Source organism: Balaenoptera musculus, chromosome 13, assembly GCF_009873245.2.
Source record: "Balaenoptera musculus isolate JJ_BM4_2016_0621 chromosome 13, mBalMus1.pri.v3, whole genome shotgun sequence".
NCBI lineage: Eukaryota > Metazoa > Chordata > Mammalia > Artiodactyla > Balaenopteridae > Balaenoptera > Balaenoptera musculus.
In genome coordinates, this window is record NC_045797.1 from 15,687,085 (window position 1) to 15,704,212 (window position 17,128).

The window sequence follows — 17,128 nt, forward strand, 5'->3', positions numbered from 1 at the left end:
AACAAACAATCCTAAAATTTGTATGGAACCACAAAAGACCCAGAATAGCCAAAGCAATCTTGAGAAAGAATAAAAAAGATGGAGGTGTCAACTCCTTGATTTCAGACTATCCAACTATCCAAAGTTATAGTCATCAAAACAGCATAGTACTGGTACAAAAACAGACACATAGATTAATGGAACAGAATAGAAAGCCCAAAAATAAACCCACACATATATGGTCAATTAATTTACAAGAAAGGAGTCAAGAATATACAATGGGGGAAGGACAGTCTTCTCAATAAATGGTGTTGGGAAAATTGGACAGCTAGAGGCAAAGGAATGAAACTGGACCACACACAAAAATAACTCAAAATGAATTAAAGATTTGAATCTAAGACCTGAAACCTAAAAACTCCTAGAAGAAAATATAGGCAATAAGCTTCTTGAGATGGGTCTTGGCAACAATATTTTGGATTTGACACCAAAAGCAAAGGCAACAAAAGTAAAATAAGCAACTACATCTAACTAAAAAGCTTCTGCACAGCAAAGGAAAGCATGAACAAAATGAAAAGGAAACCTATACTTAATGGGAGAAAATATTTGCAAATTATATATCTGATAAACGGTTAATATCCAGAATATATAAAGAACTCAATAACAGAAAAGCAACCTCATTAAAAAGAGGGCAGAGGATCTGAATAGACAGTTTTTCCAAAGAAGACGTAACAGATGTCCAACAGGTACATGAAAAAATGCTCAACATCACTAATCATTGGGAAATTAAAATCAAAACCACAATGAAATACTACCTCACTCCTGTTAGAATGGTTAGTATCAGAAAGACAAAATAGAACCAGTGTTGACAAAGATGTGGAGAAAAAGGAACACTTGTGCATTGCTAGCAGAAATGTAAATTGGCACAACAGCCATATGGAAAACAGTATTAAGATTCCTCAAAAAATTAAAAATAGAACTACCATATGATTCAGCAATTCCATTTCTGATTATTTATCCTAAGAAAACAAAAACACTGATTCAAAAAGATATACAGACACCCAAGTTCATAGCAGCATTATTTACAATAGTCAAGAAATGGAAACAACCTAAGTGTCCATCAATGGATGAATGGATGAAGAAAATGTAGTATATGTATACAATAGACTATTATTCAGCCATAAAAAGAATGAAACCTTGTCATTTTCGACAACATGGATGGACCATGAGGGCTTTATGTAAAGTGATATAAGTCAGACAAAGAAAGACAAATACCATATGACCTCACTTGTATGTGGAATCCAAAAGCAAACAAAACAACAAAATAACTCATATGTAGAACCTAAAACAAAACAAAACAAAACAACTAAAACAGAACAAATTGGTAGTTTCCAGAGGAGGGGAGTGGGTGCGTGAAATAAGTGAAGGAGGTCAAAAGGTACAAACTTCCAGTTATAAAATAAATAAATCATGGGAATGTAATGTACAGCATGGTGACTATAGTTAATAACACTGTATTGCATATTTGAAAGCTGCTAAGAGAATAGATCTTGAATGTTCTCATAAGAAAAAAATTTTTGTAACTATGTGTGGCAACAAATGTTAACTAAACTTATTGTGGTGATCATTGTGCAATATACAGGAATATTGGACCATTATATTTTACACCTGAAACTAACATGTCAAATATGCCTCAATTTTAAAAAAAGAAAATTTATAAACATTCATTTTTTTTTCTGGATTCAACATTTTCTTTTTGCTCCCTAATGGGTCTTTTTGTATACTTCCTATGGTAAATTTGTCCCACTTTAGAAGCAACTGCTCTAATCTATGGTGGTAATCAGAAAACTCTCTAAGCTTCTTCTTTACTGTTCAGGAGCATTTTCTACTTCTGAGATAAGTGATAAATGAGTTATACAAAAGCACTTAAAATTCTCTGATATAATAGTATATATATGTTTGCTTGTTTTCCACTTTCTCCACCAAAAGGTAAATTCTGTGAGGGTTTGGACTTTGTCCTTTTTATTCTCCACTGGTATCTACTGTACCTAGAACATTATCTGGGAAACATTCTTGTGTCACTGTGCCCAGATATATGACTTCTAATTATAGGCACCAGCATAGAGAAGCTGAACAAGCAAGTGTAAAACAATATTTGTGAAGTTGATGGTATTTCTAACATGTCCATATCACACTTGAAAGAACAGATGGTCATCTATTCTGCCTCCTAGAGGGCTGACATTTGTTAAGGTTTGAACACAAGGGTAGACCCTAAAAACCAAGCCCTATGATACCTGGCCCCCTAATTTACTATTACTAGAATTTACTATCGAGCTCTCAAGGGAAGATCCTGGATCTCATTACTGGGATTCTATTCTATCACAGGGAACAAAATGGCTTTCTTTTTAAAAAAAAAAAAAAAAAAAAGGACAGTAAGAACAGAACCTAGGCTAACAGAAATCTAATGTGTGTAGATCACGAATAAAATCCTACAATCCTTAATAACACTTGGCTGTAGTGTGTCGGGACAACATTGTGTTCAGAAACCACAAGAAGTTAAATGCCATGCAGTGAGGTCCTTTGATGCTTCCTTCATTTAGCTATCTTATTTGGAGGACCTGAGAAACCTGCCTTACAATAATGTAGCCTTCTCTGTGGTACTTAAAGACTTGTGTGGCAGAAAGACCTTTGTGCATTTCACCAGAAAGCTGATAATAATTCCCATAAAATAACATTGCATGTTTTACTGAAATTAAGAATATACCAGCTTATTTTTTAAAAAAACTATAATTCATACTATTAGTATTCTAAGGTTAAATAATACAAAAATGATTTAAGAATTGAGAGGGTTTTTTTTTTTTATTTTTTACCTTTAACCATTCTTGTTGGAGTTGATCCCATTCAGATAAAGAATCCCAGAGCAATTGTTTGAGCTTCAATTCAGCACTAACTTCTTCCAAAGCTTCAAACTTGGACACTTCTACCTTTTAAAATATAATAAGCAAAATGTACTAGTTAATTTTCTGATATAGAGATCTTATGTTATCTTCCTTTCAGTAATTTTTGATACAGTGACACCTTAGCAGAATATGGGTGGGACCTAAATAGGAAACGAAAAGGAGAGACAGAAACAATGAAAAAACAAATCACAAAACCCCATGTATATTCAGATTTCTATTTGAGTGACAAAATATAATTCTTTATATTTCCTTAGAACTTAGAAATTTTCCAAAGACACAAATATTACAAGAATGCTAAGGGCATTCTTTCTCAAGTTGGATCATACATGTATATACCTGTCTGGTCTATTGGGTAAACAGATGAGTCTTTAGAGGCAATGATATCCTTTAGGGCTTATATCTTAGATGATAGAAGAGGGAGAGAATGTTTGTGTGGTAGTTGGTGGAGGGAATGGGGAGATTAGAGATGGAGCGAACAGCCTAGTTTCTCACCTATTTCTAACCCAGTGGACTGTATATGAATCCTAGACAGAGAAAGGTTACAAGAAAATCTGAAGAAGCTGTTTTCATGCCTTGGAGGTGGGAAAATCTCCAGGAAGTTGGTTGCATAGAAACTGTGAGCTTTGCGATAAGCTGGGGCTTTAAACATTTCATACAACAGCAGCAAAATACACATTCTTTTCAAGTGCATGCAGAACATTCCCCAGGATAGATCATATGATAGGCCACAAAACAAATCATAACAAGTTTAAGAAGTCTGAAATCATATTATATTTTCCAGCCACAATGGTATGAAAATAGAAATCAACAACAAGAGGAAAGCTGGAAATTTTACAAATATTTGGAAACTAAACACCACACTCCTGAACAACCAATGGGTTATAGAGGAAATCAAAGGGAAATAAAAATAAATATCTTGAAACAAATGAAAATGGAAACACAGCACACCAAAACCTATGAGATGCTGCAAAAGTAGTTCTGAGAGGGAAGTTTATAGTAATAAATGGATATATTAAGAAAATAGAAAGATCTCAAATAAACAACTTGACTTTACACAACAAAGAGCTAGAAAAGGAGAACAAGCTAAGCCCAGAGTTAGCAGAAGAAAGGAAATAACAAGGATCAGAGTGGGAAAAAAAAATAGAGAACAGAAAAGCAATAGAAAAGATCAATGAAACTAAGAGCTTTTTTTTCTGGAAAGATAAACAAACCTTTAGCTAGACTAAGAAAAAAATAGAGATGATTCAAGGAAATAAAATCAGAAATGAAAGAGGAGACATTAAAATTTACACCTCAGGGGGACCTTCAAGATGGCAGAGGAGTAAGACGTGCAGATCACCTTCCTCCCCACAAATACATCAAAAATACATCTACATGTGGAACAACTCATACAAAACACCTACTGAACATTGGCAGAAGACATCGGACTTCCCAAAAGGCAAGAAACTCCTCACGTACCCAGGTAGGGCAAAAGAAAAAAGACAAAACAGAGACAAAAGAATTGGGATGGGACCTGCTCCTCTGGGAGGGAGCTGTGAAGGAGGAAAAGTTTCCACACACTAGGAAACCCCTTCACTGGTGGAGATGGGGCGTGGGATGGGAGGAAGCTTTGGAGCCACAGAGGAGAGCACAGCAACAGGGGTGCAGAGGCCAAAGTGGAGAGATTTCTGCACAGAGGATCAGTGCTGACCAGCACTCACCAGCCTGAGGGGTTTGTCTGCTCATGCGCTGGGGTGGGTGGGGGCTGGGAGCTGAGGCTTGGGCTTTCAGGATCAGATCCCAGGGAGAGGACGGGGGTTGGCTGTGTGAACACAGGCTGAAGGGGGCTAGTGTGCCACAGCTAGCCAGGAGGGAGTCTGGGAAAAAGTCTGGAACTACCTAAGATGCAAGAGACCACTGTTTTGGGGTGCACAAGGAGAGGGCATTCAAAGCACTGCCTAAATGAGCTCCAGAGATGGGCAAGAGCTGTGGCTATCAATGCAGACCCCAGAGATGGGCATGAAACGCTAGGGCTGCTGCTGCAGCCACCAAGAAGCCTGTGTGCAAGAACAGGTCACTATCCACACCTCCCCTCCTGGGAGCCTGTGCAACCCGCCACTGCCAGGGTCCCGTGATCAAGGGACAACTTCCTCGGGAGAACACATGGCATGCCTCAGGCTGGTGCAATATCAGGCAGGCCTCTGCCACCACAGGCTTGCCCTGCATTCTGTACCCCTCCCTCCTGCAGGCCTGAGTGAGCCAGAGCCCCCTAATCAGCCGCTCCTTTAACCTCCTCCTGTCTGGGCAAAGAACAGACGCCAGAGGGCTACCTACATGCAGAGGTGGGGCCAAATCCAAAACTGAACTCCAGGAGCTGTGGGAACAAAGAAGAGAAAGGGAAATTTCTCCATGCAGCCTCAGGAGCAGTGGATTAAATCTCCACAATCAACTTGATGTATGCTGCATTTGTGGAATACCTGAATAAATAACAAATCATCCCATATTTGAGGCAGTGGACTTTGAGAGCAAATGTAGACTTGGGGTTTGCTTTCTGCATCTAATTTATTTCTGGTTTTATGTTTATCTTAGTTTAGTATATAGAGCTTACTATCATTAGATTTGTTTATTGATTTGGTTGCTCTCTTCCTTTGTTTTTCATACATATATATTTTTTCCATTTTCTCTTTTTGTGAGTGTGTATCTGTATGCTTTGGAGATTTAGTCTGTATAGGTTTGCTTTTACCATTTGTCCTAGGGTTCTGTCTGTTTGACTTTTTTTTTTCTTTAGTATAGGTTTTAGTGCTTCTTTTCATAGGTGGATTTGTTTATTGCTTTGGTTGCTCTCTTCTTTCTTTATTTAATTTTAAAAATTTTAATAATTGAAAAAATTTTTTTATTTTAATAACATTATTTTATTTTCTTTTTCTTTCTTTCTTTCTTTCTTTTCTCCATTTTCTTCTGAGCCGGGTGGCTGACAGGGTCTTGGTCCTCTGGCTGGGTGTCAGGCATGAGGCTCTGTGGTGGGAGAGCCGAGTCAGAACACTGGACCACCAGAGACCTCCCGGCCCCATGTAATATCAATCAGCAAGAGCGCTCCCAGAGATCTCTGTCTCAATGCTAAGAACCAGCTCCACTCAATGACCAGCAAGCTCCAGTGCCAGACACCCAATGCCAAACAACTAGCAAGACAGGAACACAACACCACCCATTAGCAGAGAGGCTGCCTAAAATCATAGTAAGTTCACAGACACCCCAAAACACACAACAGGACATGGTCCTGCTCACCAGAAAGACAAGATCCAGCCTCATCCACCAGAACACATGCACCAGTCCCCTCCACCAGGAAGCCTACACAGCCGACTGAACCAACCTTACCCACTGGGGGCAGACAGCAAAAACAATGGGAACTACGAACCAGCAGCCTGTGAAAAGGAGACCCCAAATGCAGTAAGTTAAGCAAAATGAGAAGAGAGAGAAATACACAGCAGTTGAAGGAGCAAGATAAAACCCCACCAGACCAAACAAATGAAGAGGAAATAGGCAGTCTACCCGAAAAAGAATTCAGAGTAAAAATAGTAAAGATGATACAAAGTCTTGGAAATAGAATGGAGAAAATAAAAGAAAGGTTTAACAAGGACTTAGAAAAACTAAAGAGCAAACAGAGACTGATGAACAAGACAATAAATGAAATTAAAAATTCTCTAGAAGGAATCAATAGCAGAATAACTGAGGCAGAAGAATGGATAAGTGACCTGGAAGATAAAATAGTGGAAATAACTACTGTAGAGCAGAATAAAGAAAAAAGAATGAAAAGAATTGAGAACAGTCTCAGAGACCTCTGGGACAACATTAAATGCATCAACATGCGAATTATAAGGGTCCCAGAAGAAGAAGAGAAAAAAAATGGGACTGAGAAAACATTTGAAGAGATTAGAGTTGAAACTTCCTTAATATGGGAAAGAAAATAGTCAGTCAAGTCCAGGAAGTGCAGAGAGTCCCATAAAGGATAAATCCAAGGAGAAACACGCCAAGGCACATATTAATCAAACTATCAAAAATTAAATACAAAGAAAAATATTAAAAGCAGCAAGGGAAAAGCAACAAATAACATACAAGGGAATCCCCATAAGGTTAACAGCTGATCTTGCAGCAGAAACTCTGCAAGTCAAAAGGGAGTGGCAGGACATATTTAAAATGATGAAAGGGAAAAACGTACAACCAAGGTTACTCTACCCAGCAAGGATCTCATTCAGATTCAATGGAGAAATTAAGACCTTTACAGACAAGCAAAAGCTAAGAGAATTCAGCACCACCAAACCAGCTTTACAACAAATGTTAAAGGAACTTCTCTGGTCAAGAAACACAAGAGAAGGAAAAGACCTACAATAACAAACCCAAAACAATTAAGAAAATGGTAATAGGAACATACATATCGATAAATACCTTAAATGTAAATGGATTAAATGCTCCAACCAAAAGACATAGACTGGCTGAATGGATACAAAAACAAGACCTGTATATATGCTGTCTACAAGAGACCCACGTCAGACCTAGGGACACATACCAACTGAAAGTGAGGGGATGGAAGAAGACATTCCATGCAAATGGAAATGAAAATAAAGCTGGAGTAGCAATTCTCATATCAGAGAAAATAGACTTTAAAATAAAGACTATTACAAGAGACAAAGAAGGACACTACATAATGATCAAGGGATCAATCCAAGAAGAAGATATAACAATTGTAAATATTTATGCAGCCAACATAGGAGCAACTCAATACACAAGGCAAACGCTAACAGCCATAAAAGGGGAAATCGACAGTAACACAATGATGGTAGTGGACTTTAACACTCCACTTTCACCAATGCACAGATAATCCAAAATGAAAATAAATAAACACAAGCTTTAAAGGACACATTTAAAAAGATGGACTTGGGGCTTCCCTGGTGGCACAGTGGTTGAGAATCTGCCTGCTAATGCAGGGGACATGGGTTCGAGCCCTGGTCTGGGAAGATCCCACATGCTGTGGAGCAACTAGGCCCATGAGCCACAACTACTGAGCCTGCGCGTCTGGAGCCTGTGCTCCGCAAAAAGAGAGGCTGTGATAGTGAAAGGCTCGTGCACCACGATGAAGAGTGGCCGCCACTTGCCACAACTAGAGAAAGCCCTCGCACAGAAATGAAGACCCAACATAGCCAAAAATAAATAAATAAATACATTAATTAATTTAAAAAAAAGATGGACTTAATTGATATTTATAGGACATTCCATCCAAAAACAAAACAATACACTTTCTTCTCAAGTGCTCATGGAACATTCTCCAGGATAGATCATACCTTGGGTCACAAATCAAGCCTTGGAAAATTTAAGAAAATTGAAATCATATCAAGGATCTTTTCTGACCACAAAACTATGAGACTAGATATCAATTACAGGAAAAAATCTGTAAAAAATACAAACCCATGGAGGGTAAACAATACACGACTAAATACCCAAGAGATCACTGAAGAAATCAAAGAGGCAATCAAAAAATACCTAGAAACAAATGACAATGAAAACATGATGACCCAAAACCTATGGTATGCAGTGAAAGCAGTTCTAAGAGGGAAGTTTATAGCAATACAATCCTACCTCAAGAAACAAGAAAAACCTCAAATAAACAACCTAACCTTATACCTAAAGGAACTAGAGAAAGAAGAACAAACGAAAGCCAAAGTTAGCAGAAGGAAAGAAATCATAAAGATCAGATCAGAAATAAATGAAAAAGAAATGAAGGAAATGATAGCAAAGATCAATAAATCTAAAAGCTGTTTCTTTGAAAAGATAAACAAAATTGATAAACCATTAGCCAGACTCATCAAGAAAAAAAGGGAGAAGACTCAAATCAATAGAATTAGAAATGACAAAGGAGAAGCAACAACTGACACTGCAGAAATACAAAGGATCATGAGAGATTACTACAAGCAACTATATGCCAATAAAATGGACAACCTGGAAGAAATGGACAAATTCTTACAAAAGCACAACCTTCTGAGACTGAACCAGGAAGAAATAGAAAATATAAACAGACCAATCACAAGCACTGAAAATGAAACTGATTAAAAATCTTCCAACAAACAAAAGCCCAGGACCAGATGGCTTCACAGGCAAATTCTATCAAACATTTAGAGAAGAGCTAACACCTGTCTTTCTCAAACTCTTCCAAATTATAGAAGAGGGAGGAACACTCCCAAACTCATTCAATGATGCCACCATCACCCTGAAACCAAAAGCAGACAAAATGTCACAAAAAAAGAAAATTACAGGCCAATATCACTGATGAACATAAATGCAAAATTCCTCAACAAAATACTAGCAAACAGAATCTAACAGCGCATTAAAAGGATCATACACCACGATCAAGGAGGGTTTATCCCAGGAATGAAAGGATTCATCAATATATGCAAATCAAAAATGTGATAAACCATATTAACAAATTGAAGAATAAAAACCATATGATCATCTCAATAGATGCAGAAAAAGATTTCAACAAAATTGAACATCCATTTATGATAGAAACCCTCCAGAAAGTAGGCATAGGTAACTTACCTCAACATAATAAAGGCCAGATATGACAAACCCACAGCCAACATCGTTCTCAATGGTGAAAAACTGAAACCATTTCCACTAAGATCAGCAAAAAGACAAGGTTGTCCACTCTCACCACTATTATTCAACATCGTTTTGGAAGTTTTAGCCACAGCAATCAGAGAATAAAAAGAAATAAAAGGAATCCAAATTGGAAAAGAAGAAGTAAAGCTGTCACTGTTTGCAGATGACATGATACTATACATAGAGAATCCTAAAGATGCTACCAGAAAACTACTAGAGCTAATAAATGAATTTGGTAAAGTAGCAGGATACAAAACTAATGCACAGAAATCTCTTGCATTCCTATACACCAATGATGAAAAATCTGAAAGAGAAATGAAGGAAACATTCCCATTTACCATTGCAACAAAAAGAAGAAAATACCTAGGAATAAACCTACCTAAGGAGACAAAAGACCTGTATGCAGAAAACTATAAGACACTGATGAAAGAAATTCAAGATGATACAAACAGATGGAGAGATATACCATGTTCTTGGATTGGAAGAATCAACATTGTGAAAATGACTCTACTACCGAAAGCAACGAACAGATTCAATGGAATCCCCATCAAACTACTAATGGCATTTTTCACAGAACTAGAACCAAAAATTTCACAATATGTATGGAAACAAAAATGATCCCAAATAGCCAAAGCAATCCTGAGAAAGAAAAACGGAGCTGGAGGAAGCAGCCTCCCAGACTTCAGACTATACTACAAAGCTACAGTAATCAAGACAGTATGGTACTGGCACAAAAACAGAAATATAGATCAATGGAACAGGATAGAAAGCCCAGAGATAAACCCACGCACATATAGTCACCTTATCTTTGATAAAGGAGGCAAGGATATACAATGGAGAAAAGACAGCCTCTTCAATAAGTGGTGCTGGGAAAACTGGACAGCTACATGTAAAAGAATGAAATGTGAACACTCCCTAACACCATACACAAAAATAAACTCAAAATAGATGAAAGACTTAAATGTAAGGCCAGACACTATAAAACTCTTAGAGGAAAACATAGGCAGACCACTTTATGACATAAATCACAGCAAGATCCTTTTTGACCCATCTCCTAGAGAAATGGAAATAAAAACAAAAATAAACAAATGGGACCTAAGGAAACTTAAAAGCTTTTGCACAGCAAAGGAAACCATAAACAAGACAACAGACAACCCTCAGAATGGGTGAAAATATTTGCAAATGAAGCAACTGACAAAGGATTAATTTCCAAAATATACAAGCAATTCATGCAGCTCAATATCAAAAAACAAACAACCCAATCCAAAAATGGGCAGAAGACCTAAATAGACATTTCTCCAAAGAAGATATACAGATTGCCAACAAACACATGAAAGGATGCTCAACATCAGTAATCATTAGAGAAATGCAAATCAAAACTACAGTGTGGTATCACCTCACACCGGTCAGAATGGCCATCATCAAAAATCTACAAATAAATGCTGGAGAAGTTGTGGAGAAAAGGGAACCCTCTTGCACTGTTGGTGGGAATGTAAATTGATACTGCCACTATGGAGAACAGTATGGAGGGACCTTAAAATCTAAGAGTAGAACTACTGTACGACCCAGCAATGCCACTACTGGGCATATACCCTGAGAAAACCACAATTCAAAAAGAGTCATGTACCACAATGTTCATTGCAGCTCTATTTACAATAGCCATGACATGGAAGTAACCTAAGTGTCCTTCGACAGATGAATGGATAAAGAAGTTGTGACACGTATATACAATGGAATATTACTCAGGCATAAAAAGAAATGAAATTGAGTTATTTGTAGTGAGGTGGATGGACCTAGAGTCTGTCATACAGAGTGAAGTAAGTCAGAAAGAGAAAAACAAATACCGTATGCTAACACATATATATGGAATCTAAAAAAAAAGGGGGGGTTTTGAAGAACCTAGGGGCAGACAGGAATAAAGACACAGACATAGAGAATGGACTTGTGGACACGGGGAGGGGTAAGAGTAAGCTGGGACGAAGTGAGAGAGTGGCATGGACATATATACACTAACAAATGTAAAAGAAATAGCTAGTGGGAAGCAGCCACATAGCACAGGGAGATCAGCTCGGTACTTTTTGTCTACCTAGAGGGGTGGGATAGGGAGCGTGGGAGGGAGAGGCAAGAGGGAGGGGATATGGGGATATATGTATAGCTGATTCACTTTGTTTTACAGCAGAAACTAACATACCACTGTAAAGTAATTATACTCCAATAAAGATGCTAAAAAAACCACTTACATCTCAGAAATACATATGATCATAAGAGACTCCTCTGAATAAGTATATGCCAATAAATTGTATACCTTTGAAGAAATGCATAAATTGCTAGAAACATATTGCCCACCAAGACTGAGTCAGGAAGAAATAGAAAATCTGAACAGACCAATAAGGAGTAAGGAGATTGAATGAATAATCAAAAACCTCCCAGCACAGAAAAGCCCAAGACCAGATGACTTCACTGGTAAATTTTACCAAACATTTGGGGGGAGAAAAAAGAATTAACGCCAATATTTCGCAAACTTTTCCAAAAAAATTGAAGAGGTGGGAACACTTCCAAACTCATTTTACAAGGCTAGCATTACCCTGACATTAGGGATCTAGCCTTGACTTCATTAAGAATTAGAGATGATTTCCTAGGCCAGTTAGGCCTTCACTCCTATCCTTCTAATGACTGAGAGCTGCAGAGGAAGGTTGATATGAGGTGATCCTAAAGGATCGTAAAGTATAGATATGGAACGTGGAAGGAGGGAGACACAGTTCTATTTAAGGCTCTGGCTCAAGCAATGCTATTCTTTCTGACCCAAGAGTGCCCACCTGTTAGTTATAGCCTTTTTTTAAAAAAATTAATTAATTAATTTATTTTGGCTGTGTTGGGTCTTCATTTCTGTGCGAGGGCTTTCTCTAGTTGCGGCAAGCGGGGGCCACTCTTCATCGCGGTGTGCAGGCCTCTCACTATCGCGGCCTCTCTTGTTGCAGAGCACAGGCTCCAGACACGCAGGCTCAGTAGTTGTGGTTCATGGGCCCAGTTGCTCCACGGCATGTGGGATCTTCCCAGACCAGGGCTCGAACCCGTGTCCCCTGCATTGGCAGGCGGATTCTTAACCACTGCGCCACCAGGGAAGTCCTAGTTATAGCCTTTTATCAAGCAATATTTCCGCCACAGCTCCCTTCCTACTGCATACTTTCCTGTCTTACAGGTCAGTTAACTAATATGGGAAAAACTTTGAACCCTAATTCTCTCATGCACAAACCTCCTGCCTCAAGTATTGTACCAGTTGCATTGTCTAGTGCCAGGTCATTATTTTGCAGGTTGCTCCACCAAGCCCTGGGATCTGGAGTGGACACTCAGAGCCCTCAGACCACTTTCTGGCCATCCATTTGGGGCTATGGAAGAGATAGGTGCATCCCCATGTGAGGTCCATGCACTCCTCTGAAACTTTTGGGGAACTGATTAACCCTTCCCTCATTGCTGGTGGCCCTCTGGTTTTGATCCTAGGAATCTTTTCTATTTTCTTTTCTTTTTGGTCTCTCTAATAGCTGTTCAGAGCACTTATATCTCTCATTCATTTCTCTTCATTTTTTTGAGGCATATCTTTTAGCTTTTTATACCTACCCTTTTTGGATCCATCTTTGCCCTGGCTTAGCCAAATTCTCTTCTTTCATCAAACTGGCACATCAAACCAGGGCAAATTAGGCAATATTGATGGAATCATAATACACACATGAATGTAAAAGAAACTTGAATATTATTTAAGAAAGAATAGAGGGGTTTTAATTGACCACATTTAAAAATTCACATCCATTTTAACATAGAAACTACAGTCCCTGGTCTGAGGGTTTGTCTATAATTCATAATTACTTTTTAATGAAAAAGATATTTTATCTCACATGTGTACTAATCTTTAAACACTTCAAAGGCAGAGAACACGTCATATTTTGTATTTCAGATTGTTCCAGCACAGCGACTAGCACATAGGTGTCCAAACATTGAATATTTACAGTCACATTATTGAAAATACGTATGCATCAATGCCATTTCTATGCACATATTTTAGAAACAGATATGTAGAGCTGTCATTACCTTAAAATTCTTCTGATAGGATTTATATTGAAATGCACGTTTTTGAAGATCATCTAGAACTGACTGCAGATCATTCAACATGACATGTACTTTGTCTTGGTCAGCATTAATATCCAAAATCTGTGGATCCTGTAAAATTAATAGAGGTTTTGATTACTTGTTCCTATTTTTGATGTATACCATCAAATTAAATGAATTAATAAACGTTTTCAAAAAATATGTCTTCTAATTCTCTTTTCAATCTAATTTTTAGAAAATATATTAAAATGATTGCTTTTTTGAATTTAAAGCAATGCATATACATTGTAAAAATTACAGAAATGTATAAAGAAGTAGCTTGGGGATAATATTGCTTTTAAAGACTACCTAATACATTTTCCCTCATCTGTTTTCATTTATTCATTTGTTTCAGCTAACGTGACTTCAGGTAAGGAGAGGTGAATACACTATGGAAAAGAAAGAAGAAAATATGATATAAGGAAAATTATCATTTTACAATAAAGGAATGATTACAATTTATGGGGCTTTCCTAATGGCTCAGTGGTTAAGAATCTGCCTGCCAATGCAGGGGACACAGGTTCGATCCCTGGTCCAGGAAGATCCCGCATGCCACGGAGCAACTAAGCCCATGGGCCACAACTACTGAGCCTGGGTGCCTCATGGTCCTCAACAAGAGAAGCCACCACAATGAGAAGCCTGCACACCACAGTGAAGAGTAGTCCCTGCTCGCTGAAACTAGAGAAAGCCTGCACGCAGCAATGAAGACCCAATGCAGCCAAAAAAAAAAAAGGGAATGAGTACAATTTACAATAAAGGTATGATTCTATTTAATTGAAGTTCATAAACAGGCAAAACCAATTTATGGCTTTACAATTCAGGGTAGTGGCTGCCTTTGGAGAGGAAGGAAGGGTTAGTGACTAGGGGAGACACTAAGGATAGCAATAGCAATAGTTCTTGGCCTCAGCAGTGGACACATGGATGTGTTCACTTTCTGATAACTCACTGAGTTGTACACTTATTACAGTTATGTACAGCTTTCTCTGTGCAAAAATACAAAAATACTTCAATACAAAAGTAAAAACAGAGATAGCCTCATCCACCAGAGGGCAGACAGCAGAAGCAAGAAGAACTACAATTCTGCAGCCTATGGAACGAAAACCACATTCACAGAAAGACAGACAAAATGAAAAGGCAGAGGATATGTACCAGATGGAGGAACAAGATAAAACCCCAGAAAAACAACTAAATGAAGTGGAGATAGGCAACCTTCCAGAAAAAGAATTCAGAATAATGATAGTGAAAATGATCTAGGACCTCAGAAAAAGAATGGAGGGAAAGATAGAGAAGATGAAAGAAACATTTAACAAAGACTTAGAAGAATGAAAGAACAAACAAACAGAGATGAACAATACAATAACTGAAATGAAAAATACACTAGAAGGAATCAATAGTGGAATAACTGAGGCAGAAGAACGGATACGTGACCTGGAAGACAGAATGGTGGAATTCACTGCTGCGGAATAGAAGAAAGAAAAAAAAAAGAAAAGAAATAAAGACAGACTAAGAGGCCTCTGGGACAACATTAAAAACACAAATATTCGCAGTATAGGGGTCCCAGAAGGAGAAGAGAGAGAGAAAGGACCCGAGAAAATATTTGAGGAGATTATAGTTGAAAACTTCCCTAACATGGGAAAGGAAATAGCCACCCAAGTCCAGGAAGTGCAGAGAATCCCAGGCAGGATAAACCCAAGGAGAAACATGCCGAGACACATAGTAATCAAACTGATAAAAATTAAAGACAGAGAAAAATTATTAAAAGACACAAGGGAAAAATGACAAATAACATACAGGGGAATTCCCATAAGGTTAACAGTGGATTTCTTAGCAGAAACTCTACAAGCCAGAAGGGAGAGGCATGATATTTTAAAGAAGTGAAAGGGAAGAACCTACAACCAAGATTACTCTAACTGGCAAGGATCTCATTCAGAATCGCTGGAGAAATCAAAAGCTTTAGAGACAAACAAAAGCTAAAAGAATTCAGCATCACCAAACCAGCTCTACAACAAATGGTAAAGAAACTTCTCTATTAAGAAAAATGGTAATAGGAACATACATATCGATAATCTCCTTAAATGTGAATGGATTAAATGTTCCAACCAAAAGTCACAGGCTCACTGAATGGATACAAAAACAAGACCCATATATATGCTGTCTACAACAGACCCACTTCAGACCTAGGGACACATACAGACTGAAAGTGAGGGGATGGAAAAAGATATTCCATGCAAATGGAAATCAAAAGAAAGCTGGGGTAGCAATTCTCATATCAGACAAAATAGACTTTAAAATAAAGACTATTATAAGAAACAAGGAAGAACACTACATAATGATCAAGGGATCAATCCAAGAAGAAGATATAACAATTGTAAATATTTATGCAGCCAACATAGGAGTATCTCAATACATAAGGCAAACGCTAACAGCCATAACAGGGGAAATCGATAGTAGCACAATAATAGTAGGGGGCTTTAACACCCCACTTTCACCAATGGAAAAATCATCCAAAATGAAAATAAATAAGGAAACACAAGCTTTAAAGGACACATTAAACAAAATGGACTTAATTGATATTTATAGGACATTCCATCCCAAAACAACAGAATACAATTTTTTCTCAAGCACTCATGGAACATCCTCCAGGATAGATCACATCTTGGGTCACAAATCAAGCCTTGGTAAATTTAAGAAAACTGAAATCATATCAAGCATCTTTTACAACCACAACGCTATGAGATTAGAAATCAATTACAGGAAAAACACGTAAAAAACACAAACACATGGAGACTAAATGATACACTACTAAATAACCAAGAGATCACTGAAGAAATCAAAGAGGAAATCAAAAAATACCTAGAGACAAATGACAACGAAAACGTGACAATCTAAAACCTATGGAATGCAGCAAAAGCAGGTCTAAGAGGGAAGTTTGTAGCAGTACATTCCTACCTCAAGAAACAAGAAAAATCTCAAATAAACAGTCTAACCTTACACCTAAAGGAACTAGAGAAAGAAAAACAAACAAATCCCAAAATTAGTAGAAGGAAAGAAATCATAAAGATCAGAGCAGAAATAAATGAAATAGAAACAAAGAAAACAATAGCAAAGATCAATAAAACTAAAAGCTGCTTCACTGAGAAGATAAACAAAATTGATAAACCTTTAGTCAGACTCATCAAGAAAAAGAGGGAGAGGACTCAAATCAATAAAATTAGAGATGAAAAAGGAGAAGTTACAACAGACACTGCAGAAATACAAAGCATCCTAAGAGACTACTACAAGGAACTCTATGCAAATAAAATGGACAACCTGGAAGAAATGGACAAATTCTTAGAAAGGTATAAGCTTCCAAGACTGAACCAGGAAGAAATAGAAAATATGAACAGACCAATCACACGTAATGAAATTGACACTGTGATTAA

At 37.6% G+C, this 17,128-nt stretch overlaps 1 protein-coding gene across 1 annotated transcript in view; it reads right to left on the bottom strand.

Annotated features, from left to right (window-relative positions):
• DNAH6 (dynein axonemal heavy chain 6) overlaps window positions 1-17,128 on the bottom strand; it is a 298,716-nt gene that overhangs the window by 196,232 nt on the left and 85,356 nt on the right. The window contains exons 16-17 of the mRNA XM_036873333.1: window positions 13,650-13,778; window positions 2,847-2,960 (exon numbers count right to left, since the gene is read on the bottom strand). Of these exons, the coding sequence (XP_036729228.1) occupies window positions 2,847-2,960; window positions 13,650-13,778 (243 nt within the window). The remainder of the gene's footprint in view (window positions 1-2,846; window positions 2,961-13,649; window positions 13,779-17,128) is intronic.